A 25469-nucleotide genomic window follows, 5' to 3' on the forward strand; every position below is an offset into this window, starting at 1 on the left:
ATTACATACTGATGTTTGTGCTCTGATGTGGTTGGGTCTTTGAACAGTCCAGCATATTGTATGGAAGTGACCCAACATGGGCATTTCCCATGATACAACTGGCAGTGCGCTAGTTTGGTCCCAAAGAATTGGGTTTACTTCACATTTTCACAACAATGAAAAATAAATGTCGAAACTAACTTAAGACACAGTATCAGTTCTTTTCGTTTTTTTCCCTTCATAAACCCTGTAAGAGTTATGGTGTTGTTCTGAGCAGGATAGTCACTTGTGATGGTGTCTACGAAAACTGCAGTAATATGTGGAGTTTAAAATAGTTTGTATATTCAGACTGAAGTATCAAATGCAACCTAAGCATTTATCAAACATTTCCCTCATCAAACTCAATGATGGTATTGCCATTTCTTCAAAAAATCTGAGTTTGGTCCCAATAATGCGCTAACAAGCCTTGGTATTTTACCTTCAAGTCAAGCACCGCATTCCAACCAGACGCGACACATAAAATTTTCAGCGACTACATATTTTTATGCTGGATCATAGTCAATCAGAACATATTCAATGTAAATTAAACGTCCAATATAAATATTTAAAATAAGTAAAATTTTGAACCAATGAGATTTCATTGTGGGCGGAGCCTGATTAGTTACGTCTGAGTAGTACGCGGTGCATCGCAAAAGTCACCAGCCAAACATGTGAGCTACAAAATGTATAAAACTGTCATTTGTGAGAGGAATGTAAAAGTGAATGGTGCAAACAGTGCAAAAGGCATTTTCTACATGGTACCTACAATAGTGCCAAATATGGGAAAACAATCGCTAATTTTTTTCTCCCTATTCAAACATGATCACAGAGCATGTGGAATTTTTTTTTTTTTCATTGAAATGTGACAAGTGACTTTTGTAACATTTTTACAACATTTAAACAACCTAAAACAAACACTTCAACGAGATAAAAGAAAGGTCATGTTTTCACAACACCAGCACTCACAAGCACAATGTACAACACTGACACTCACGAACGGAAAAACAACAGGCACTTCACACAAAACGATAGCACAATAAACCACGAATGAAACAGCGCTACATACGGCTGCTGAACAACTACTGCTTCTCTTAATTACTGTGCTACATCTACGCTGAATTGATTCTCAGTCACAACTCATAGAGAAGTACTAATCAACAACAAACGCACAGCACATGCTCTAAATACGGTACTATCAGGTGGGGGATTTGGCTTTATGGGTGACACACATAGTGGTTGGTAAACCATGGTTCATTACACACACTGACTCTGTTGGTTGTCTGCTTCGGTTGCCGCGCTGGGTCTCTAAAAAAACACGAAGAGAAAACAACAACAACAAACAACAAGGAAAACCATATTAATACACCAAACGAACAGCACAGAAACATGGGGGAGGGGGGCTGATGGAGAAGGCTGGCGGGATAATCGTCCCTTGAACCGTGCAAGCAAACAGGGTGATCTGTGTCAAGCAGGTGTTTACCATGCATTCTCCCATGCTGCATTCATTCAGATCCAGTGTAAGTTTACAGGTTATTGTTAATATGATTATCTCATCATGCTGTGATTGTTCGTGCACGCAGTGGCATGCTACCTTGTGGTGTGCGAAACAGGGCACAATCACCGCTAGTTCTGCCTTGGCTCTGCTGTTTCAATCCCCCTTGCTTTACCGGGAGGTCACACGCTCTCTCTTTGACCTTTTCAACCTTTCAAGATCCAAGTGTGATTGTGCATCCTTTTACCAGGATTGAATTATGAGCTAGTAACACTGATGCATAATTGCAATTTTTTTTAATACAGACCATAAAGTCCAAAAATAGCTGCTTGGAAAAACAGCTCAGTGATAAATATGGGGTGAAAGATCAAAGAGACATCACAATACAGGCACAGCCTATTGCCAAGCAACCGGGGGAGTCGTGTACAGATGTTCTGTCAAAGAAAACCAGAGTCTAAATACAGATTGGATACAAAATTTATTTCATGCAAGGTTCATATGTACAGTTTTGTCATTCGCATTTGTGTTTTTGTGCATAAAAGTGCATGCATTTACCTCTCCCCAAGTAATCCCAAAAGTACACCGATTTCTTTCTTATTTTAAGACTTCTTTTTCTGTCAACTGCACGATACATCTATATTGTATATTTTCGGTATGATTTGCTACAGTGTCACATGTTTAAAAATGTGATATACACAAGTATGTATTCCAGATAAATCACATTTGAAATGGAATTTATGAAAAATATGGGTTTTTGTGAAAATAAAACCATATTTATATAATAGCTGGTATTGTAATTGAAATTCTGCTAGTTAAATTTGCCTGTTCTGTTTGAGAAAAAAGTTAAAGTGCATTTTGTTCAATATTTGCATCTCCATTTGTTTGTCAAGAAGTCGAATGGTCGACTCAGTCGCTGCTACTAATAGATACAGAGTGTTTAAAAAAACACCAGAGATCGTAGTTTGGGGAAAGGCAAAAAATGTCTGCGAAAATTCAAAAAACAATTGCTACATATTTGTATGTCATCGTAAATAATATCATACTCTGCATCAGATATATTTAAAGAAGCTTTGGATGAAAAAACAAATTTTTCTTACATATTTTCCATGAACTTACATTGTTTTCTCAGATAGTTTCCCATGCAAGGCATGCAAATGCAGATGAGGTTTCTTCAGTCAAGTTTCTATGTTGGTGACGTGCATTTCTAGAATCATGATTGTTTAGTGTCACTTCAAACTAAATTTGTCATCATAAATGAAATAGCCATTGTATCATCTTTTTTCCTTTTAAATGGTGTCCAATAGCACCTATTGAAACCCACAGCTTAAAACACTCAGGGTTTGGGAAAAAAGAAGGAGTTATGAAGAAGAGAGAAGGGGAAGAATGAAAGTGCAGAAATGTCTAAAAATACAAGTACAGACACGAGAAGAATGATAAGGGAAAAGAGATGGAAGAGAAGAGAGGAGAAAGGTCAGAGGAAAAGGAAGATAAGAAAATGTGAGGAAGAGGATGGAGAAGGGCAGAGAAAGAGGAAAAGACAAAACAGACAAGACAATAGAAGAGGAAAAGGGGAGTAAGAGGAACGAGAAGGGTGGAAGAAGCAATAAAAACATAAGAGAAGAGAGGATGAAGTGGAAGGAGAAACTGGGAGATGAAGAAATAGGAATTGAAAAGGAAGAAGTAGGTGAGGAGCAAACAGTAAAAGAGGTAGAGGAAGAGAAAAGAACAAGGGCAAGGAATAGGAAGATGAAAAGTGGGAGAAAGGACAGAAAAGAAGAAGGATGATGAATAGGAAAAGAATTATGATTCGGAAAGAAAATAAGAAGGAGAGGGTAATAAGAGGAAAAGCAAGAAGAATGAAGTGGAGTTCAAATGAAGAAGACTTTAATGAGAGATGGATGGTACACAGTGTGAGCAGGTGACTCAGCGCAGCACTGCAGAGCGAGGATCTCTGATTGATTAGTTTTGTTGTCCATGCTACAGGATGGATGGGATGGGAGAGTGGACCTGCTGCATGAGACAGGGTGGGCTGCAGGGCAGGGTCGACACTGAGGCCACGCCTCCAGACATGCTGCTATGGCTCCATGGCTTTTCATAACCTTCATTTGAAGAGAAAAAGGGCTTTCAGTAAAACCACAGCCTTCAACTCTAAACAAAGACTCTCTGCCATGGTTTGCTTCTGAACAAATATGGTTCTTGAAGTAGCTATGTGGACAGATAGCTGAGGTGTGTGTACTGTATGTGGTGTGTTTGCGCACAGATTAGTTTTGGTTAGTGTTGCCCTGTTATGTACTTGTTATGCTCATGATTAGCCAGTTGACAATGATTGATTGGCAAGTCAACTGCATCATCCTCCATGCGTTTTATGCTTTAAACTGTCTACAGCATGCATGGGGTGCTTTTACAGTGCTATACAGCACAACACAGGTTCAGAGAGACGCCAAAGAACTCAGCCACACACATCAGCCCAACAAGAAACAACCATACATGTATACCCTGTTTACTGGAACTGTAGCTCTTTAGCTACCAGATGATGCTAGTTCTGTTGAATATGGGGCTAACAAGTAACAGAAGTATTTCACTTATATCTAGTGCTTTGTCTAACACTTCACTATCCTAAAGTGTTGCTTGAGGTGTTATCTTTATTGCAAACATTAAGGAAAGAGTTTGATTCCCTAGAGTACTCTTATGTTGACTATCTTTTTGAAGAGACCAGAATTGTTGGTTGTGTTATGCATACTGGTAGAAGTGTCCCTAGAAAACTACTCAACCAGCTTTACAAGCAAGTCTTCTTTGGCCATCCAGCATCACTAGGAAGACCATGCTTGGCCCATCAGTTGGACCAGCATCTAATGAGCCTGGATAAGCATGGTTATTCATGCTAGGAAGCTGGTGTTTTCAGAAGGGTGTCATGGCTAATGGCACCTGCATGTTTGCTTTTAATGTTCAACTGAGCGCTTCTGTCTGGCTGAGTTCTTGTCATGTGACCACATGCCCCATATCCCATGCTGCATGTCTTGTGAGATTCATTAACACCAGGACTGCCCACCATTGTGAATCTGCATGCAAAAAAGCATACTGCTAGGCATTAACCTGGAGCTTGTTTATTTCATTTACTTTATAAAACCATAGTTTTTTTGTTTTGTTTTTTTTCATAAACATTAATTTACTTTTTCATTAAAAATTGGACCCTTACATAATGGTCCACTGAATCTGCCTGAAATGCATACTGTTATGCGTACTGCGTTCGCATGAATACATTTGGAAAAAACTGGCACTGAGTGTTCTTCTCAGAGATCTTGTAAATAGACTGAGCTATAAACGAAAAGAGGCCAGTTGACAGCTCAATTGAATTTGTCATTTCTATTGCAGCTTTTCCTGTTAACCTTAGAGTAACGGCAGACCTGAGGAGCTATCAGACTGCAAGAAAGAAGGCTGAGTGACAGTCGGTTGTTTTGCACCGAAAGAGCATCTTTGATTGACAGTTGCTCCATTTTCAGACACAGCACTGGCAGTGCTATAATGGCTAGCAGTGATTGGCTGGTTACGTACCCTTCCTGACCCTCCCCCCCGTGTGATTGGCTCGTTCTCCTCCGGACGTGAGCAGGAAGCAGGGTCTCTCGCGGTCCACAGGCCTGAAGACTTCCTCGGGTGACACCGTCTGGTCGATGTGAGGACAATCCTCATTGGCCAGGGCAGCTTTTGACGCCTCTCCGTTCACTTTAAAATCTCCAGTCACAGGCAAAAAGAGATGACATATTAAAGATTGATGCAAGGTGACATGCGGGATTTATTTCAGGCTATCAATGCTGTCATACATCCTGAAAGCCAAACCGCACTTTCTGCAAGAAAGATAGAAGCTTTTTCCAACAATGCATGATTGTACACCAAGCCAAATTCAATAAATACTAATAATAATTTCAAACACTGAAAAACATCATGGATACTCAACTCTGCTCCTGGAGATCCACTGTCCTTCAACCAGCTAACCTTTTGATTACTTAAACATTAGGTAGGTTTGTTGAAGATGGGTTGGACCTGAACTCTGTGAAACACTAGGTCTCCAGGAACAAGAATAAATAACCCTAGCCTATGTAGGAAATTCAATGTGTATTGTCAATTATACTGCATTTCTGCATTAGGCTGTTTCCCAAATGAAAACACAACAATTTGGAAGGTTGAACTGGACAACTAGACTCTCTGAAAATGTGAAAATCCAAAAAAAAAGTTTACTTTTGGTCACACAACTTAAAGTCAGTTTTATAAACCCATTACCCCTACATCGTTAATACATACCATGCCCTTTTAAATCAAAATATTCTCAATTTCTCTGACATAGTATAAACTCTAGTGTGTAGTTACCCTTAATTGCTAGGTTGGACTATCTTTAATTTAGATGCCTGTGGAAGCTTAGAGTAGTAGTAAGCTTCCGTGAGAGCCAAACGACTGAGATAAATAGAAAGATTTCACTGAAACTATTAGCACTTTTAAAGTTTCCAGTGTAAAATTAAACCTGCCAGTAGATTCATAATTCAGATGCAGCCAACTCAAGTTCAGTTGATTCTAGATAAACATCCAAAGCTCAGCAGATCAACATGCTAAGCTAACAAATTAGCCAAACGATAAAAAAACTCATGATCTTTTCAAATAAAAGTTTTTTATGTGAATATACTGTCGTTTCAGAACCAAAAGACTCTGTCCCCTTGTCCAAAAAGTCAATCGATTGAAACACTGTTTTAAATATTACTCATCAGTGTGCAGTAAACTGACTCATCCAACTGCGGTAAAGTAATAAGGACATACTAAAGAGATTGTTTCTAAGTCTTAAAGGTATAGAAGCAAAGAATGAGCTGCTTTCTTATACGGTCAGAAAGACGGTAAAATAAAATAAAAATTAGTGAACCTTTGAGAAAACAATTTTATGATATGACTCCTTTAAGGTTAACATTCCAGTCACACTGAGATAAATTTATAGATTCTAAAATATTGGCTCCTACCTTGGTATCTCATCTCGGAAACCTCTTCCTGTGCCAGGGGGCATGTGTCACTGTGTGTGCTGGGTCGCGGGGAGTTAATAGCTGACTTGCAGTAATTGGGAGACCCCAGTTGAGGTGCTCGTGGGATATGCTTATTTTTTTTCTTTGGTAGTTTTTGTTTCGCCATGGCTAGGGAGTAGTACATGCCAAAGTTGTTCACGATTACAGGTACAGGCATGGCAATCGTCAGCACACCTGCCAGTGCACACAGTGCACCCACCAGCATGCCAGACGTCGTCTGAGGGTACATATCACCATAACCGAGGGTTGTCATTGTTACTACAGCCCACCAGAAGCCAATGGGGATGTTCTTGAAGTGTGTGTCATTACTGGCATCAGGATCGTTGAGGTTTCTTCCAAAACGTTCGGCATAGTAGATCATAGTGGCAAAGATTAAGACTCCGAGTGCAAGGAAAATGATGAGAAGGATAAATTCATTAGTACTGGCACGGAGCGTGTGCCCTAGTACCCGCAAACCCACAAAGTGTCGCGTTAACTTGAAGATACGGAGAATCCGAACAAATCGCACCACACGGAGGAAACCCAACACGTCTTTTGCTGCTTTGGATGAGAGTCCACTCAGCCCTACCTCCAGGTAGAAGGGGAGGATGGCCACAAAGTCAATGATGTTGAGGGTATTTCTGACAAATTTTAATTTGTTTGGACAGGTAGTCACTCGGATCAGAAACTCAAAAGTGAACCACACGACACAAACACCCTCAACGTAGGTTAACTGCACCATGGTCTCCGTCTCAGAAATAACACGCTCCCGTGTTTCATTGCCAACCTTGTAAATCTCTGTGTGGTTGATGATGGGATTAAAGGCCTCATGAGTCTCCAAACAGAATGTGGTAATGGACACCAAAATGAAGAACAAAGATGCAAATGCTATCCACTGTGGAAAAAAAAGAGAGAGACGTTATGTAAGACCTTAATGAAATAGTCATCCAAAAAATATAATTCTTTAAATATTTATTCACCCTAATGTCTTCCAAACTTGTATAATGTTCTTTCTTCTGTGGAACACAACGGGGAAATTTTTGGAGGATACCTCTGGTCTAAACTGATAGCTTTCGTATGACTTCAGAAGACTTGATACTTCAGTACTTTTATGGTGTTTTTAAATCCAACATTCCCTATTCATTGTAACTGCCTCAAGCAAAGAGCGATCATTACAATTCTTCAAAATCCTGCTTTTGTGTTGTCCAGGAACAACATGACAGAATTCCTTGCGAAACAGCTGTAACACACAGTTCAGCTATGAATAGGTTTTCCCAATTTCAGAGCAGAAAAAGAAATTCCACTTACAAGCTCATGAAAACGCTTATAATTGCTCATAAACGCCCAATTCAGCAGATTTCAGAGGAAGTACACTTGGATAACGTCACCCTCTGAAAAGTGCAACGTCAACAAACGGGGGGCTTAACAGAAGTACAGTAGCTGCTGAAACTCAATGTCACTGTACACTCTCAAGGACAGCATAGAATTAGAGTAAGACACCAATATATCTGCCCTCCACCACTTTGGGATAAATTTAAACAGTTCCCTTCACCAGGGACTCGTGGTCAGCCTCTGGCAAGGTTATCACATGCACATTTGGTGAGATGGTCCCTCAAGTGTTTTGAAAGAAGATGGAGGAGGCTTGCACCACTTACACTACAGCTTACTGTAAGATAGAACGACAAGCATAGACAGATGGAAATGGATTTCAGTAGGGGAGCCCCAGCACAGGATGATGTAATACTGGCTAGTGGTGGAATTACATAAGTGAAAGTTGGCCATGTTTTCCCTACTATGGGATCTTCTTGCAACTGAGAAAAGTTCCATCCATTATATATGAATTGATTATTCAGCTGAAATAAAATATTAAGTTAAGGCTGTGAATCTTAATGACAAATCATCCATCAGCAGATTCTGCACATATATAATAGGTGTGGGGAAATGCATTCAACATGGAAAAAATGAAAATTCAATGCATCTTTGGAATTTAATAATCCTAATATTTTTCCATTTTCTGAATAAAATGTGTTTGTTGATTCGTGCTTGCCTGTTTAGAAGTTGCCACTACAATACTAGGGTTTTCTGGGCAGCTGCTAATCAAGTGTTGGTTGCTCCATTTAATGTAAGTATATGGGATTTTCTCACCTACTGTATTTTATCTTCCACCGGGCAAAAATAGTGGGTCAGATCACTTAGAAGAGTAAAAGCACCCCTCTTCTTAACAGTCCACATGATTTGATGTATCATACTCGAGTCACAAGCCAAAGTTTAATGCTTGGAACTTCATTATCCATCACTAAACTCTGAATATAAACAATGCATTTTCAAACAACACTACCAAATATGCTCATTTCTAAACAAAACGTACAGTTTTTGACCTATTTTCAATGACAAAAATCTACAATTCCAGAATTAGCACTCTTGTAAACGATTCATTCAAACGTTTACAGACAACTCACGCCGCCGACTCATGACCAAATGTCATTGTATCATAAATGAACAATAACCAATTATTTTCATTCACACAACTATATGCATTTACAATATGTAAACTAGTATCAAATAACAATGTTTTTTTTGTCCATATACCATGTTTTCATGATGTTTCAAAGCATTAATACACCTTCTCTGCCCTGATCTGCCTCTGGTTCTGACGGCTAGCAACACCTCTCAGTTCTGCGGTTCTTTCTTTCACATAAATTCTTCTTCCACTGGCGGATTATATCTGGGTCAGCCAGTGCTTAGTCAAACAGACACTATTCCCTAGATGTGCCTCGTTTCCTGTGTTTGTGGGGAGGAGAAACATTTTGTCTGAAGAAGCCTACGAGCACAGACACACAAAAATGCACATAAATAACGGCTTTTCACCACTTATTAAGATAACTTTAACCTGTAGAAAACTCTGTTGAGTTATGCAATTGAAGGAACTCTATTTGGCAGCAAAAAGCATCTGAAAGATCAAAAAGAATCCATGTCTTAAAATAAATATTAAAATTAAAATATTCAAGAGAGATTTAAATTGCAAATATTTGAATTTCCTCATGTAGATGTTGTTAACAGGGCCCAATTTGTTTTTAGAAGGCTCTTACAAGTGTAAAATAGAAAAAAAATTCAGTTTTACATTACAGCTCATCGTGCTGACATCATTTCCTACAGCTCCAGAGTAATTATGCTCTGATTCATTCAAAGACGGAAGCGGGATACTTGATATCCTAATGATCCTCGGAAGATGACGTACAGCATAAGGAATGAATTAGCATGGCAATACTACACTTCTCAACAAAGATGTCTTATTACAACCAAAAATAAAAGGATAAACAATACTACTATGCTAGGATTTCTTCTACAGATTATCAACAAAGAGGATCGTTTTTGTGTTTCACAAACCTGTCTCCGCAAACACTCAAGAGTGAATGGTTATCTTTTTATAGATGCGTGCCATTGTACCTGGAACTTGCTGTTTTCACATGTGCTTTCCAATTTTGTATCAAATATGCACTGGGCGGTAAGTGAATGGACTGGGGCGGTAAAAAAAAGTAGGTTATAATTCATCAAGGTAGGATTACACCATCACCACTGCTTTTTTTCTCCCTCACAGAAGCTAGCGGCCCACTCATTATGTGTTATTCATTCAAAATAACTGTAATTGTAAAGACATTAAACTGCTGAATCACTTTTGCTCTCCTCAAACTGAGGGCGAAAGCACATTCACATGACATTGCAAATCCCAGAGGGCAAAAGTGTGATCCACGAGAACGTTTTATCCTCCCTCTCCCATTGATCCTCTTGATCTCAGGGGACACAACACGATCCGTTTCTCCCCCTCTGCCTTCCCATCACACACTGATGACTTGAAACGACAATCCATTCCTTGTCTTTATTTATCTTAAGCGTCATCATTAGCAGCCATTTAGTCGGAGTTAAAGAGCCCATTTACATTTTTCAGCCCTTGAAAGAAACGTGAAAGCTGCAGTGCTGGGAATGTGTAAACTCAGTTAAAGTGCTGGTAACAGTATTAGTTGGTGGGCGACCCAACGCTGATTCATTCTGCATGCAAGTGTGTGTTTGTTTAAGAACTGATGTGATGCTGATGCTGCTGAGATATGAGATGTTCTCATTAAACACACTCACACACCTCCCAGCCGGGCAGATTTAATGAATGTGAGGATTGCTGTGAGGATGAGTTTGGACAAGTCTACAGTACATGCATGCAGACATAGGCCTTGTCTGTTCACTTCCTGTTTGCATATATTTATGACAGTGCAGTTGGCTTTTATGTTCTGGGTTCTGAACAGGGTTTTAGAATAGGCCTGACCTATTTACACCAAAAAAGAGCATCTACTTTTACTGCATAACAGACAACACGACCAAAAATTAGCTCATGGTTCCCCTAAAAAGAATAATTCTGGTTGGTTTTTGCTTAAATCTCAGAAAGTTATGTCCAGGCCACATTTTACACCAAACAAACAAATATATTTATCTAAATAAAAAATGAATTCTAAAAGAAAATTACATTTATTAATTTTTTTTCATAAAAATACCGTAATAAAATAATTTCCTTTATTTTAATCAACATAAAGCATCATAACAATTACTAACACGGTGTATAAATGCCTTCCTATTTAATCCACATATTTAACATAATTAATTTTATGTAATTAATTATATCTAATTTTAAGAACTGCATTACATCAATATAAAATGGGTAGATTAACTATAATAAAATAAAATAAATATATATCTATATAAGTGTGTGTGTGTGTGTGTGTGTGTGTGTGTGTGTGTGTGTGTGTGTGTGTGTGTAAAGAAGTTCATGTTAATGTAAAAGAAAATGTGTAATGTAAATTAATAATAATAATTGTAATGTAATGGTTAAGGCTTAATGGTAGACTTAATTGTGTTAAATATATAATTTCTTATTTCTCATTTTTGATTTTGGGGTCAAATATGATCTGGACATGTTCTTGAACAGTTTTGTAACATTCACACCCTCACAGGAATTACTGTAGGAGAACGACAGGACACATTATCAACCACAGAGTGGCATCTGTTGTTTGTAATGCAAAGTACAAACTAGCAAACATCATAAAACCACAGGACACCCCACTCCAAATGATCCTATTTCCTGTTATATTTTCCAAGTTTGCAGCTTTTAGCTCATGCAGCAGATCTATCTATCTGTTTTAGTGCATAGAAACACAGAAAACAAGTTAAAATTACTAAATGTATTCAAATCTCCAAAAGAAGAGTTAACCACATTAGAATATAGTTTCTTAAATTTTCAGAAATATATGCATTTATTTAATTTAAAACATTGACAGATACTTAAGCATTCTTGCCCTTGATTCTAAGTTTATTTTTTATCTATACAAAATGCATTCCCCCCCAAGCTTTTGAGCTTTTAGTTTAGCTAGAGATAAAGAAAGATGTGGTCTGTGATTACAGCTGGCAACTGAGTTGTCAAGTTCTAATGTAATTAAGATTATAATTCCTTCCTTATGGAGGCGACCTAAAAATAACTCAACAATTGAATTGACTCAGAAAATCTACTGTAGAAACGACACATACAAGACAGTGCAGGTTGTACGCACCACCTCTGCACATGGAGTCTAGCCATGACTTCAACATCCCAGTTCATTCATCTGAAAATTGCATATTTTTTCCAACCGCTTCAACTTGAGAAGCAGAGAGGTGCTGCATTTAGAAAACGTGGTAAAAATAACCCAGCACCTTTGACAGAACTGCATATTTGATGCAGAAACCCAACTTTCCCATCACGCATCCGCGATTACTCAGACTATGTAAAAAAACGAATCATGCAGATTATCTAAGTCACAAATGTCCATAAGTGGACTGCTTGTTTTGCTATCAGGCAGCATGGTTCATGTTTCTTTGTGGAGCTGCCAGAAGCCGGGACACTTTTCCTTGACTCCAGCAGCTCTCTGCTACGGCAGACAGTGTTGGACAGCCTGGTTCCTGGCACAGCAGCCCACAGCCAAATGAATAATACATTTCCTTCTAGAAAACCAGTCTCACCTACACTTTTACTTGTTTAGACACGTCATCTGATTCAAAACCTACATGAAACTCTTTCTACATTGTACATTGGTGGCCTAAATGTTTCCGTTTTTTTAAAGACCTCTCTTAGGGTCACCAAGGCTGTGTTTATTTAAAAAAAAAAATAAACTTAACAACGGTAAAATTGTAAAATATTATTGCATTTTAAAATAACTGTTTTCTATTTGAATATATTTTTAAAATGTAATTTATTCATGTGAGAGAGTAAGGCTTATCATCAGGCAGTCTTCAAATGCTCAAGAAACATTTATTATTTTTATCAATGCTGAAAACTTAATGTTTTGAAAACAGCTTAATGTTTAATGGAAACTGTGATGTACAACGATTCAGAAATTTGGGGTATAGATAGGTATGAGAAAAGAAAAGAAAAGAAAAGATACTTTTACTTTTATTCAGGATTCAATCAATCAGAAATGACAGCAAAGACGTTTATAATGTTATGTATAAAATAAGGTAATTTCTAATAAATGCAGTTCAGTGATGTTTCTATTCATCACAGAATCCTGAAAAACACATGATTTCCACAAAATTATAATTTTTTATTGATAATAATAAGAATAATAACCATTATTAATAACTCAGTACCAATAACAATTGAGCAGCAAATCAGCATATTAAAATGATTTCTAAAGGATCATGTGACACTGAAGACTGAAGTAATGCTGCTGAAATATCAGGTGTTCCATCACAAGAATAAATTACATTTTTAAATACATTAAAATAGAAAACAGTTGTTTGAAATTATAATTATATTTCACAATATTACTGTAGGTTTGATCACAGAAATGCAGCCTTGGTCAGCATAATAGAGTTCCTTCAACAACATTTAAAATCCTAATTATTCAAAACTTTTGGCCACCATTGTATATCTAAGTTTCTTCTACAATCTGCTCTCTTAGATTTTGGAGGACATCCATCTCCTGCTCTGTCAGTGCCAAAGCGGTGGGCTAGAGTCAGTAGAGCTGACCTGTTTTAACCTGGCTGCCAAAACTCATGAAATACTGGGATGGCGTTCATCTCCGATTAAGAGCTTATAGGGTTCCTGCTGAGAGCAATTATGGGACAGCAGTGAGGGCAAAGAGCTGACATTTGAAATGAGCTAATGAAATGCCCATAAAATCTCAGGAGGGTTGTGTCTTTTAAAGTACAAGTGCCCTTAAATACTTTATGCAAGTGCATCTTTAGTGTTTGCGTGCATTGAGGTTGTGTGTATGTGCATCTGTGTGTGTGCTTGTCTCTAGGGGTGAGGTGTCTACTTGTCACATATCAAAACAGCCAAGCTCCAGTCAGTGGCAGCGTGCTCCTGAACAAAACATGAACTGTATGGACAAGCAAGGATGTGAGCAGTCTTTATTTTCAGCCCCTAGTCAGTCAGCAAATTGCAGTCGCTTGATCATCAGGCAGAGGAGATGAAAAAACTAATGTGCACTGTGATAAAGACTTGAGTTATTTTATACCATAAAATTATGGCAATGCATGACAATTTATGGCTCCATTTCATGCCTTCTTTAATTGCACTAAAGAGAAGGTGGGTATTATTTCAAGGTCACCCAGAGTTGTGGCATGACATGTAGTCACTAAGACTATCTGTATCTCTCCATATGTCTACTATTGGGTCATTACACCAAATAAACAAAATAAATAAATAAATAAAAATTATGTGAGTAAACAATGACTTACAATAGGCATTTTTCTTTCCACAATCACCACAATAATAATAATAATTTATTTTATAAATTAATTAATTTTCCTTTTCATTTCTCTATGAAGATTTGTTTTTATCCTATTCCAATTAATAAATGAACATATTTCACATATTTATTAATTTCAAAATAGAGTTTATAATACATATATAGTATTTTGTATTTATTCTATGTACATATTTTCAAATTTACCATTTGTCTGTGTGTGTATAAAATCATTAAATTCTATTTCTAGAAATTGCAAGTAATTGCTAAATTAATTATAAACTAAATTATCAACAGGCATTTGCTACTGTATATTCAACTATATAATAAAGTTATTACATTTAGCTTCACTAAGTCATTTTTCTTTGACATGATGTTTAAAATCTTACAAATATTTACTTAAATTTACTTAAAAATTGAACAAAAATTTAACAAAAATAATCTCTTCAAAATGGAAAAGACACACTTTTCTGGAAAGACCCAGCTGACATGGTTGTATTAATCACTGATTTCTCAAATGAGAAATCAAAATCATCGAGTCACCGATGGGATTATTAGGATCTTTTGACAATATTTGGTCTGAAAACTGCATTGGACTATACCTAAGCTGGTCTGCTTGTCTGTAAGCTTGTTTTAAAGAGGTTTGGGATATTTTTTCACGCTGGATTCCAAGCAGACCATAGCTTTTTCAGAAAACAGATAACAGCATTTCTCAATGAACTCACCCGTGCGTATTTTGAGGAATACGGGTCCTCAAAGAGTGCCCACGTCTTCTTCTGCCATCTGCTCCAGCGCCCGGACCTGTTATCTGGCGAGTCGCCTTGCGCCAGTCTCCGGGTCATCTCAACACCCTCATCCCCCTCGGCCGCCTCAGCCACCCCCTCAGGCTCCGGGTCCTCATGCCCGAGTTCAAGAGCAACCCCGGCGAAACTGTCCAAAGCCTCCTCCGCCTCTCGATGCTGCCGGTAGGTCATCCAACAACATGGTTCCACGTCCGTCTCGTCGATCCCCCAAAACGCCAGCTCCTCCTCATACAAAGGTCCGCACACGTCCGCCGGGCAATGCAGCTTGCCCGTGCGGTAATAGTTAAGAATGTGGGCGAAAACGCCCGGGTGACGATCGAAGAAAAACTCCCCGATATTCGCATCATAATCGAAGTTATTAGGCGCGTCGGGCTCCGCCAGCCAGGAGAGTCGAGTGCCGGGAAGGGTGCGCAGGGTGCTGCGGTAGGTCTGGTGCTTGATTCCTCCGACATTGATCACGATGCGATCCTTGTCGTCACCTTGGCCCATCGCGTACCTCTCTAGTCATATCTCCAACCCATGGACCGTCATCATAACGCTGGGACCCATGTTCAAAAAACTCAAATGTGTTTTCGATCGTGCCAGGTGCGTCTCAAAGTGTCCATGCCAACAATAGATATCCAAAACCCTTCACACACTTGAATGGCTTCTAAGGACAGATGCGAACGCGTTTTCCCTCCAATAACCCAATATCATAACCCCCAGGCTCAGGTTTGAAGGAGTCAGGAGTGTTTTACGGTGTCATTGGGCGCAAGGTGGTGCTGAACGGACAGCGCCAGTCATCCGTCGAGCCTTCATAACTCCAGTGTCCCCTTTGTGCTACAGCTTCCTTTGGAAAAAAAAGGAGAAACGAACAGATAAAACAGCAGCAGATCTTGCCTCCAGTTCTAATGACCTTCAAAAAGGTTAGGCACAATCGATGGTGCTTTGAATAGCCCGAAGTCCCATTGAAGCAGATCGCTTGTGATGACGGTCTGAAGAAACAGGCATCGCAGCAACAAGGGAGGGTCTTTCATTCACAATACCAGAGCTCAATCTAAAATGTGTTTATACGGGTAAACAAAAACGCAACCTGTTCTCGGAGTGGAAGACACAATACATGGCAAGCCGTTTTAGCATGTAGTCCTTAAAACGAACAAGAATAGCGCTACTAGTAGGCTCCTGAATAATCACTATACAATGCATTCTTTGTCCTTCAACAAAATAACATCTTATATTCAGCAACTATTCAAACGACCTGATTACTGTAATTAGCCTAAGAATATACGTAAATAGCTACTCTAAATGTCCTAAGTTAACTAATGTACTAATCTAGGACTAAAATTGTGTGCTAATGTACTAGAATAAAGATGTACTATCTAATAAGTAGTATGCTGGAAAGCGGAATAGTTATTATTAAGTAAATACTAGTACTAGACTTGAAACAGAACCATTAATCTGAAGTGGAAAGTTAATATTTGAACCAAAGGGTTCCATATCCATTAAATAGTTGCTTTTCACTGCACACATTGTGGAAACTTATTTCCACCTCATAATACAAAAATAAATAAAACAAAAATAAAAAACTTTTTATGATACAATTTAGATTTTTATATATTTTTATATATATTTCAATAAGACTTTCTTATTGAAATCATGACCTTATATACGGAGACAAAAAAAAAATTCAGACTTCTGAAATATAAAAGAGAAATATTGTATATTTTGTATATTTTTTTATTCCATGCCAGAAAAAAGTAGTATTACTAGTATTTAATGAATTAAAAAATATACTAGTTACCTTATAGTAGTTAAAAAATAACTAGTAACATAACAGGAGACGCTAGTTAATTTTAAGGAATAAATGTGTCCTATTTTTCTGAGCAGCAGGTAACCTTGTGCATGCTGGAGCTCAGCTTGTGAACTGCTCCGGGTCCGTTTTTAAAGGACAATGTGGTGATGAGGAGAAGGTACAAGACTAAAATCAGAGCACATTTGCCTGGGAGGTGTGTGTGACCGTGTACACGTGGAGGGTGGACTAAAGAGGTGATGATCTGTTGTATTTCTTTGGGGACATTCGTGTGCTGACTCCCAACCGCAGACCTGTGAAAGGGAAATGATACATGAACTATCAGAGAAGTCATGCAATCTCAATGTGCCTTATGGGCAACTCAGAATTCAACTTTTATTTTTTTATTAGAGAAGCTTTAAGCTGTTGGGGACAAGATATGCCAGCCCTCGAATTTTAGAAATTTCTTTAAAACCGATTTCTAGATGTTGATATACTGTAGATCTAAATTGACTAACGGTTAATTATACAAATCTTTGGGTTTGGAAAGTTTTTATTTATTTATTTCTTTTTTTTTGTATGCTGCTTGTACTGGCATTTCTGAGCAGTGAGAGCCTGCAATGCTTATATCTGCCTATAGGTGGAAGCCAAGTGTTTGTAATCTTATTGGTACACCAAATATCAAGTAATATTAGATTTTTTATTTTATTTTAATAAATACATAGATACATAAAAAAAACCATAACATTAACAAATAAAGAAAAACATGATAACTTTAATTCAATAATTATTTAACATTACAAAGAAGGCAGTGCCTGTTTAGAAAATGTCCTGTTCAGGGTTCCATCTTTATAATTCTCAATATTTACATTGTCCTTTTAATAGTCACTTTCACCCTGCTAACAAAATATTAAGACCATATTAAGACTATACTATTAGGCTCAATATCTAGAGGGCACGAATTAAAAATAAACAAATAAACAAAGGCATAGTTTGATGATGACTTGACTGAGTGTTGAATCATGGGAGTTGTCGTCTTCATCCCAACAAATTATGTTCATGCATGAGCTAATGATTTATTAACATAGTAAAATGAATCAGGGTAAGGCTGTAAGTTGTCGAAACAAAACGAGGCCACTGAATGAGTGTGACCAGTGCTTTAAGTGGGCCGGTACGCACCGGTACTCAGTACCGCCACTTCCAAATATAACTCTTGAGCGTACCGCCACCTCTCCGTGCACCCAGAACGTGCTTTTAGCATACCAATTATCACAAAATTAATTCTTGTCATTATATAACCTTTTTAGCATAAAAGGTTCTTTGGAGTTGAGTAAGGAACCCTATGGTTCTATATAGAACCCCAATGAATCCTTTTTTCGAAGAGTGTGTTGTCATAACGTTCACCTTGGAGATTGAAAATGTTTCTTTTTTGAGACCCCAGGAGCCCAAATTCAGACCCAGAACAATAAAACTCACAGAAGAGGTGGGAGTTCAAAGGAGGAAATCTTTATATTACCAAACTGCAGGGAGAGGAAGAGTAGATATAAGTCATGATCTGCAAGATTAACCACAATCTGATGTGATCCGACCACCTCAGAGAAAACCAGTGTTGAACTGCTGCAAGAGCTTTAGAAGAGTTCTTGTGTGTTCTGATTGGTGGATGATGAGTGGATAAAGACTAGAGCAATCAAATAGTGAGAGAGTGATCTGCTCACCTGGTTATGTTCGTGGATGTTTCGATGTGGAAAGCAGTTCGGAATGGAAATATTTATATTTTATTTGTTAACAACATACTTTTCGTACCTTAAAATCAGTAAATGTTATGAAATTAGAGAACTAAGCCAATAGTAGCGCTGGCGGTGTCATTTGATTTGGATTGGAACTTCAGATTGTGAATCATTTGAGTCAGTTCGGGAGTTCAGAGCGTGATTCATTTGAGTCAGTTCGGGAGTTCAGAGCGTGATTCATTTGAGTCAGATTGGGAGTTCAAAGCGGGTTTGCAAATCATTTGAGTCATTTTGGGAGTTCGGATTATGGAGCGTGAATCATTTGAACCAGTTTGGGAGTTCGGAGCGGGATCGCAAATCATTTGAGTAAGTTCAGGAGTTCGGAGCGGGTTCGCGAATCATTTGAGTCAGTTTGAGAGTTTGGAGTGGGATCGCGAATCATTTGAGTCAGTTTGGGAGTTCGGAGCGGGATCGCGAATCATTTGAATCAGTTCGTGAGTTCAAAGCGGGTTCGCGAATCATTTGAATCTTTTTGGGAGTTCGTAGCGGGTTCGCGAATCATTTGAGTCACTTCGGGAATTCGTAGCGGGTTCGCGAATCATTTGAGTCAGTTTGAGAGTTTGGAGCGGGATCGCGAATCATTTGAGTCAGTTTGGGAGTTTGGAGCGGGATCGCGAATCATTTGAATCAGTTCGTGAGTTCAAAGCGGGTTCGCGAATCATTGGAGTCAGTTTGGGGATCGCGAATCATTTGAGTCAGTTTGGAAGTTCGGAGCGGGATCGCGAATCATTTGAATCAGTTTGGGAGTTCGGAGCGGGATCGCGAATCATTTGAATCAGTTCGTGAGTTCAAAGCGGATTCGCGAATCATTTGAATCTGTTCGGGAGTTCTTAGCGGGATCGCGAATCATTTGAATCAGTTCGGGAGTTCGTAGCGGGATCGCGAATCAATTGAGTCAGTTTGGGGATCGCGAATCATTTGAGTCAGTTTGGGAGTTCGGAGCGGGATCGTGAATCATTTGAGATGATTCGCAGAAGAGAAGATAGTTGACGAAATCAAACTAATATAAACTCATATTGAATTTTAAAGGGTATTTTTGCCTAAAACAAAATCCTAAAAAAAAAACTGTAATAATAACAGATTGCAAAATAAATTAAAAAAAATTGTTTTGATTTGCAGATTGATATTATCATTTGTTTTACTATATAGATTTGAATACATTGTAAAATAAAGTTAATGTTAAATTAATAATTTTCATTTCTGGAAAAAGAAAACAGGAGTAACTTCTGTAATGAAAAATGGCATGAAATCAGGAGTCTGTTTTCATGATTTAAACATCCAAATCATGATGCCTTTCAATAATATAATTGAACAAAGCTACAATTAGCTTTATGCATGAATGAAGAAAATGTGTTTGCATCCCAGGAGCTCTACTAGACTGTTATAGAGTGAATGCCAAGGAAAACATGAAGAAAATAAAGTGAAAAATAACACAGGTAAGACAAATAAATTAATTATATTAATTTAAGTATTAAACTGTTTATTTGTGCTATATAAATAAACTTGTATTGTATAAACTGTTGGTAAGCTGACAAGAAAAGTTATTTAGGAAATAAATTATTTTAGTTATTGCATTTGAGACTGCTATACTACATGGAGCTCTAATAAAAAGTAATATAGCCACACTGGAGATAGGATCCAAGCAGCTGTCGATCAAATGAGCACGTCACTTTAGGGCATGCGGCATGTATCCATGGTAACGCTCAGCCGCTAGTGACATGGCTCTGGTGACAGTTAACGGTCATCCGGTGATTTCCTCAGACACGACCTTGAGTTTACGCTTTTGTTTGGTCGAAAAGGTATTTATTCTTTTATATTATTAGACATTTATAGCTACCGTAACTACTGTTTATCTCCTAATGCTTACATTTGATGAAGTTTACCTTTTTAAACCTTTTCTGAAGTTGTCCAGCGCGGCTGCTGACCTTAGGCTATGAGAACACTTTCTAAGCTAAAGTTAGCTTGTAAAGCTGAAATGATTAAATGTATATAATATTGGCAGATATTGAACTTAAATATTTAATTTACAAAATATACACTGAGACGCCTATATGCAGCAAAAAGGCATACATTATTGTCCGCTAAATTTCGGTCTTTACAAATCTTTTGTCAGTGGATAAACGATAGTCCTTGACATATAAAGTCATAACACTACTGAATATGTTCATTTTGTTGTTTTAGGTTAGGAGTCAATGGGAAGAAATGCCGTCGACTAACAACAGCTGACAACCAGAGACACGCGGACACACCATCCACCAAAACACACACACACACACACGAAAATAGCCCTGCAACTTTAAGATTGTTCAATTAAAATAAATGTATTTTGCTTCATACAGCGTGTCTGTTGTCTTTGATTAGCTTAAAAGTACAATAAAATGACATTTAGAGGATTTAAAGCAAAAGTCCCCTAAATGTCCCGAATGGCCGCTGCACATCCTGTGAACGTCCTGTGAATGTCCGGGGGACGTCTTTGCGAACGTCCGCTCCACGTCAAGCGGACCCTGACGTCTGGGGGACGTTCACAGAGGCCATTTAGGGGACATCCTGGGGACCTTTTTTTTGTTCGAGAGTTCGGAGCAGGTTCGTGAATCATTTGAATCAATTCGAGAGTTCGGAGCGTGTTTGCGAATCATTTGAGTCAGTTCGGGAGTTCGTAGCGGGTTTGCTAATCATTTGAATCAGTTCGGGAGTTCGTAGCGGGTTCGCGAATCATTTGAGTCAGTTCAGGAGTTCAAAGCGAGTTCGCGAATCATTTGAGTCAGTTTGGGGATAGCAAATCATTTGAATCAGTTCGGGAGTTCGGAGCGGGTTAGCGAATCATTTGAGTCAGTTCAGGAGTTCAAAGCGGGTTCGCAAATCATTTGAGTCAGTTTGGGGATCGCAAATCATTTGAATCAGTTCGTGCGCAAACTTTTTCCTCCAGTGAATTATATTTTATATAGTGAATGTAGTGAATGTACAATCGTGTAAATAAATAGTTTTATATAGGTATTGATTTTTATATTTATCATCGTGTATTTTATATATTATTGTGTGCGTGTGTGAAAGTGGTTAACAATAAAATCAGCAACATGGTGCAGTGCTTTGTACCTGACTGCAAACACCGTCGTCAACACATGTCGTTGCCATTACACAAATGTTCAGTAAATGCACAAAAAGGTATGCCTACGCTAAATATTGTTTTGACAGTGGCATTATAAAATGCTTGCTATGACTCATACCATATGAAGGCTACAGTAGCCTAGCTAAGTTACAAACCTCCCTGCAAAACTCTCATGGCAGCCATGGAGATCATGATTGCACTGATAAGTCTACCGTGCAAAAACGCAATACAGGTTTTTGTTTTATTTTATTTTTTTATTAATGATCTTCAGTCTTGACGGACCTTGGCGGGGTTTAACCAGACGGTTACACGAGCTCCACCTACTGTCTATGGCTCCACCAATCAGATGCAACACTGTGGGATTGTGGGATTGTTCAGGATTGTGGGTAATGAAGTACTTAGCTAAGACATCGCGAATAAAAAGCATTTATATCAAAACAAGGTTAGTGCCCCATGATCCTTTTACGTTTATATGAGCATATACTATCGCTTAGTACAGCCGTAGCTGGTTTTAAGTTTACCATGTATGGTTACGTTTTTATGGCTTATACCCCAAATGTCAATGCAGAAATTGCATTGAATTTTTACTTCCGGCACCAGCTGTCGGCGGGACTGTGATGCTCTATAAGAGTCAGTGCGAGTGAAGCACTGTAATGTCTGAAACCACCGCTCACTGTTCATTAGCATAATATTTGAATCTGATGTAGCTGGGCACATAATTCGTGCTGCTGAGACCTGCAAATTATTTCTAGGTTGTAGTATTGTATGAATATTGTCCCACTGATAAATACAGTGCAAATAGTTCTGTCTCCTTGGATAACAGTGAAGTGGAAATAAATATAGTTAAATTTATGAAATAAAATTAAATAAGATTTTTTGGGGAAGGTAAGTCTGGCCAGTTAAATTAAATTATTTCTAGGTTATAGTATTGTATAAATATTGTCCCACTGATAAAAACAGTGCAAATAGTTCTGTCTCTTTGGATAACAGTGAAGTGGAAATAAATATAGTTACATTTATGAAATAAAATTAAATAGGATTTTTTGGGAAGGTAAGTCTGGCCAGTTATACAAGCAACACGAGTCGGATGAGTCTGAAGATCTGAGCTGAATTGGGTGAAACATTAAAGTTCTACTCTGTGTCAATTACTCTCATAATAAATAATAATAATAATGTTAACTGTATTTTTCGGTATAAGTTGCATCAGTCCAAAAATACGTCATGACGAGGAAAAAAAAACATATATAAGTCGCACTGGACTATAAGTCGCATTTATTCAGGACCAAGAGAAAACATTACCGTCTACATTACCGGCGCTCTGGGGTAGGCTACAGGAGCACTGAGCAGCATGAGCACATAGCATAGAGCTAATTTTTCTATTTTTATTTAGAAATTTAACTATATTATTTTTTACAATTATTTATTAATGTCACACACACATAACTAGTGCCTTATAACTTAAAAGATGAGGTAAATGTTACAGACATGGAACTGTTCAGTCTATTATTGATTTTTATTTCCACTTCACTTTTATCCAGAGAGGGAGAACTATTTGCACTGTATTTATCAGTGGGACAATATTCATACAATACTACAACCTAGAAATAATTTGCAGGTGCAGTGCCCAGCTACATCTGATTCAAATATTATGCTAATGAACAGTGAGCGGTGGTTTCAGACATTACAGTGCTTCACTCGCACTGACTCTTATTCTGCCTGAAAGAATGACAAGACCGAGCTGAAGGTTGAGCGATTCGGCCAATCAGATGAAAGGAGCGCTTCAGCCCCGCCCACAAGTGCGAGTGAAATATTGAAGCCATAAACCGAAATGATCAAAACGTACACGGACCAACTGTCTTGTCCATGTTCTCTCACTTGAATCCTCTTCTTGAGTCTCTGACCTTCTGTAAGCCCCGCCTTGTTCACGCAGTGATTGACGTGGCGTGAGGGGGCGGACACGTGATCGGCTCGGAATGCATTTTCAATGTGCATATTTAATTTTGCTACATTTATTGCGGGATGTTGAATGAAAATGCAATCGTAAGTGTCTTGACTGTGAGCGTTAATGCATTTAAGAAAAATAGAATTTAAATGATCATTTTGCCACAGTTTTTGCTTGAACATGTTAGACATATCTAATCATTTCTGTAATACATTTTCATTTTCATTTTGCAACTTATAAAGCGTTAAAATTAATATTCATTTTACATTTTACAGTTTTACATTTTAAAACTGGTGTAGGAAATGGCAAATGAAAATTATGTAATTTAATTTTCATTTTCATTTTGCACCAAACGTTGCACAAATTTATTGGAAAATGTAAATGTAAATAAAGAAATGCATTGCCATTTTACATATTGCATTGTACTACTGAGGAAAATAGTATTAACTGGTGATAGTATGTATTACCCAGGATGATAGAATGCTACGTTAGCAAGTAACTGAATGTCAATTAGCCTGTACCTTAACCTGGAATCTTGCAGTCAACATAAACGTGAGTGTATTGGAGGGTGAATAGTGTTTATAATAGAAAAGGGTTATTATATTTATTTATTTAGATTTGTTCCCTTGTGGCAGAGTATTTTTTGTTAGTGTAAATACTAATGTACATAATAATTTATGTTAATAAAACGTTTGGTTGTTCAGCATTACACAGTCTCAGGTTTTTATTTTTATTTTTTGAGAGTGTATTTTTGAGATTATACAGTTGTCTTAAATATCACCAATGGACACACTATCTTTGCAATACTGTAAGTGTCTTCAACTTCTCTCTCTAGAAACACCTCTCGCTTCACAGAAACAAATGTTTGGGAGGTATATAAACCGGTTGACTTATCCAAACCCTCTTACAAACCAACCACCAATAGACGATGAGCAAATCATCACCGCCCACCAGCCTCTGTGCCTTAGTGATGCTTAGTCCGACTCATTCTAGCGAATCGGTTCTTTTGAACAGTTCGTTTCAAACAACCGGTTCAAAAGATCGATTCAGCTATTCTTTTACGTATGTAAGTAATCACGTGTTTATGCGCTTATGTCACAGTTTGCGATTTATAAATTGCATCTTATTAAAGCTGCAGTATGGAACTTTTGTAAAAAATATATTTTTTACATATTTGTTAAACCTGTCATTATGTCCTGACAGTAGAATATGAGACAGATAATCTGTGAAAAAAATCAAGCTCCTCTGGCTCCTCCCAGTGGTCCTATTGCCATTTGCAGAAAGTCATCCGCTCCCGTAAAAAACAACCAATCAGAGCTGCGGTCCGTAACTTTGTTTGTGTTCAAAATGTAGAAAAATGAACATAATAAGCGAGTACACCATGAATCCATTTTCCAAACCTTGTTTTTAGCTTGTCCTGAATCACTAGGGTACATCTATAATAAGTGTTTATATTCGGACTATTTTAGATTGCTTCAGGGGTACCGCGGCGGAATAACCCAGTACCTTTGTGATTCTTCATAGACATAAACACAGAGAAGTAGCTCCGGCTACGACGTTCTTCCGCAAGACGCAAGCAGTTCTGTTTATTAACCGCTAGAGCGTCAAAAGTTCCCTGCTGCAGCTTTAATAAGTGTGCTTATTTTAAAGTGTCCATTATTTACCAAATCAAAGTTATTTAAAACCTAAATACTATTTGCACAATTTTTCAGTTCAAGCTAATCTTCAGATGTTTTCCGGTTCAAGTGAGT

At 37.9% G+C, this 25469-nt stretch overlaps 1 protein-coding gene across 2 annotated transcripts; it reads right to left on the bottom strand.

The window, feature by feature from the left end:
- Positions 1 to 214: 214 nt before the first annotated feature.
- On the bottom strand, positions 215 to 16262 carry kcnc1b (potassium voltage-gated channel, Shaw-related subfamily, member 1b). 2 transcript variants are annotated; one of them, XM_026238696.1, is made up of 4 exons: positions 15038 to 16262; positions 6508 to 7441; positions 5063 to 5239; positions 215 to 1323 (listed from the first exon to the last, which is right to left on the bottom strand). In XM_026238696.1, exons 1-4 carry the CDS (start codon positions 15602 to 15604, stop codon positions 1214 to 1216), a joined length of 1788 nt encoding a protein of 595 aa, XP_026094481.1. In that variant the 5' UTR covers positions 15605 to 16262; the 3' UTR covers positions 215 to 1213. The 2 variants fall into 2 exon arrangements, with proteins under 2 accessions (XP_026094481.1, XP_026094480.1); XM_026238695.1 differs by lacking the exon at positions 215 to 1323 and adding an exon at positions 3137 to 3609 and having other exon boundaries at positions 15038 to 16259.
- Positions 16263 to 25469: the final 9207 nt, after the last annotated feature.

Source organism: Carassius auratus, chromosome 50, assembly GCF_003368295.1.
Source record: "Carassius auratus strain Wakin chromosome 50, ASM336829v1, whole genome shotgun sequence".
NCBI classification, from domain to species: Eukaryota; Metazoa; Chordata; class Actinopteri; order Cypriniformes; family Cyprinidae; genus Carassius; species Carassius auratus.

Excerpts from the sequence above, each read along its gene's own strand:
- kcnc1b (XM_026238695.1), bottom strand. The coding sequence starts at position 15,604 with ATGGGCCAAGGTGACGACAAGGATCGCATCGTGATCAATGTCGGAGGA. Across the intron at positions 5,240-6,507 it reads TTCCGAGATGAGATACCAAG|ATTTTAAAGTGAACGGAGAG; the intron begins GTAGGAGCCAAT and ends CTGTGACTGGAG. Across the intron at positions 3,610-5,062 it reads GGGGGGGAGGGTCAGGAAGG|GTTATGAAAAGCCATGGAGC; the intron begins GTACGTAACCAG and ends CTTCAAATGAAG.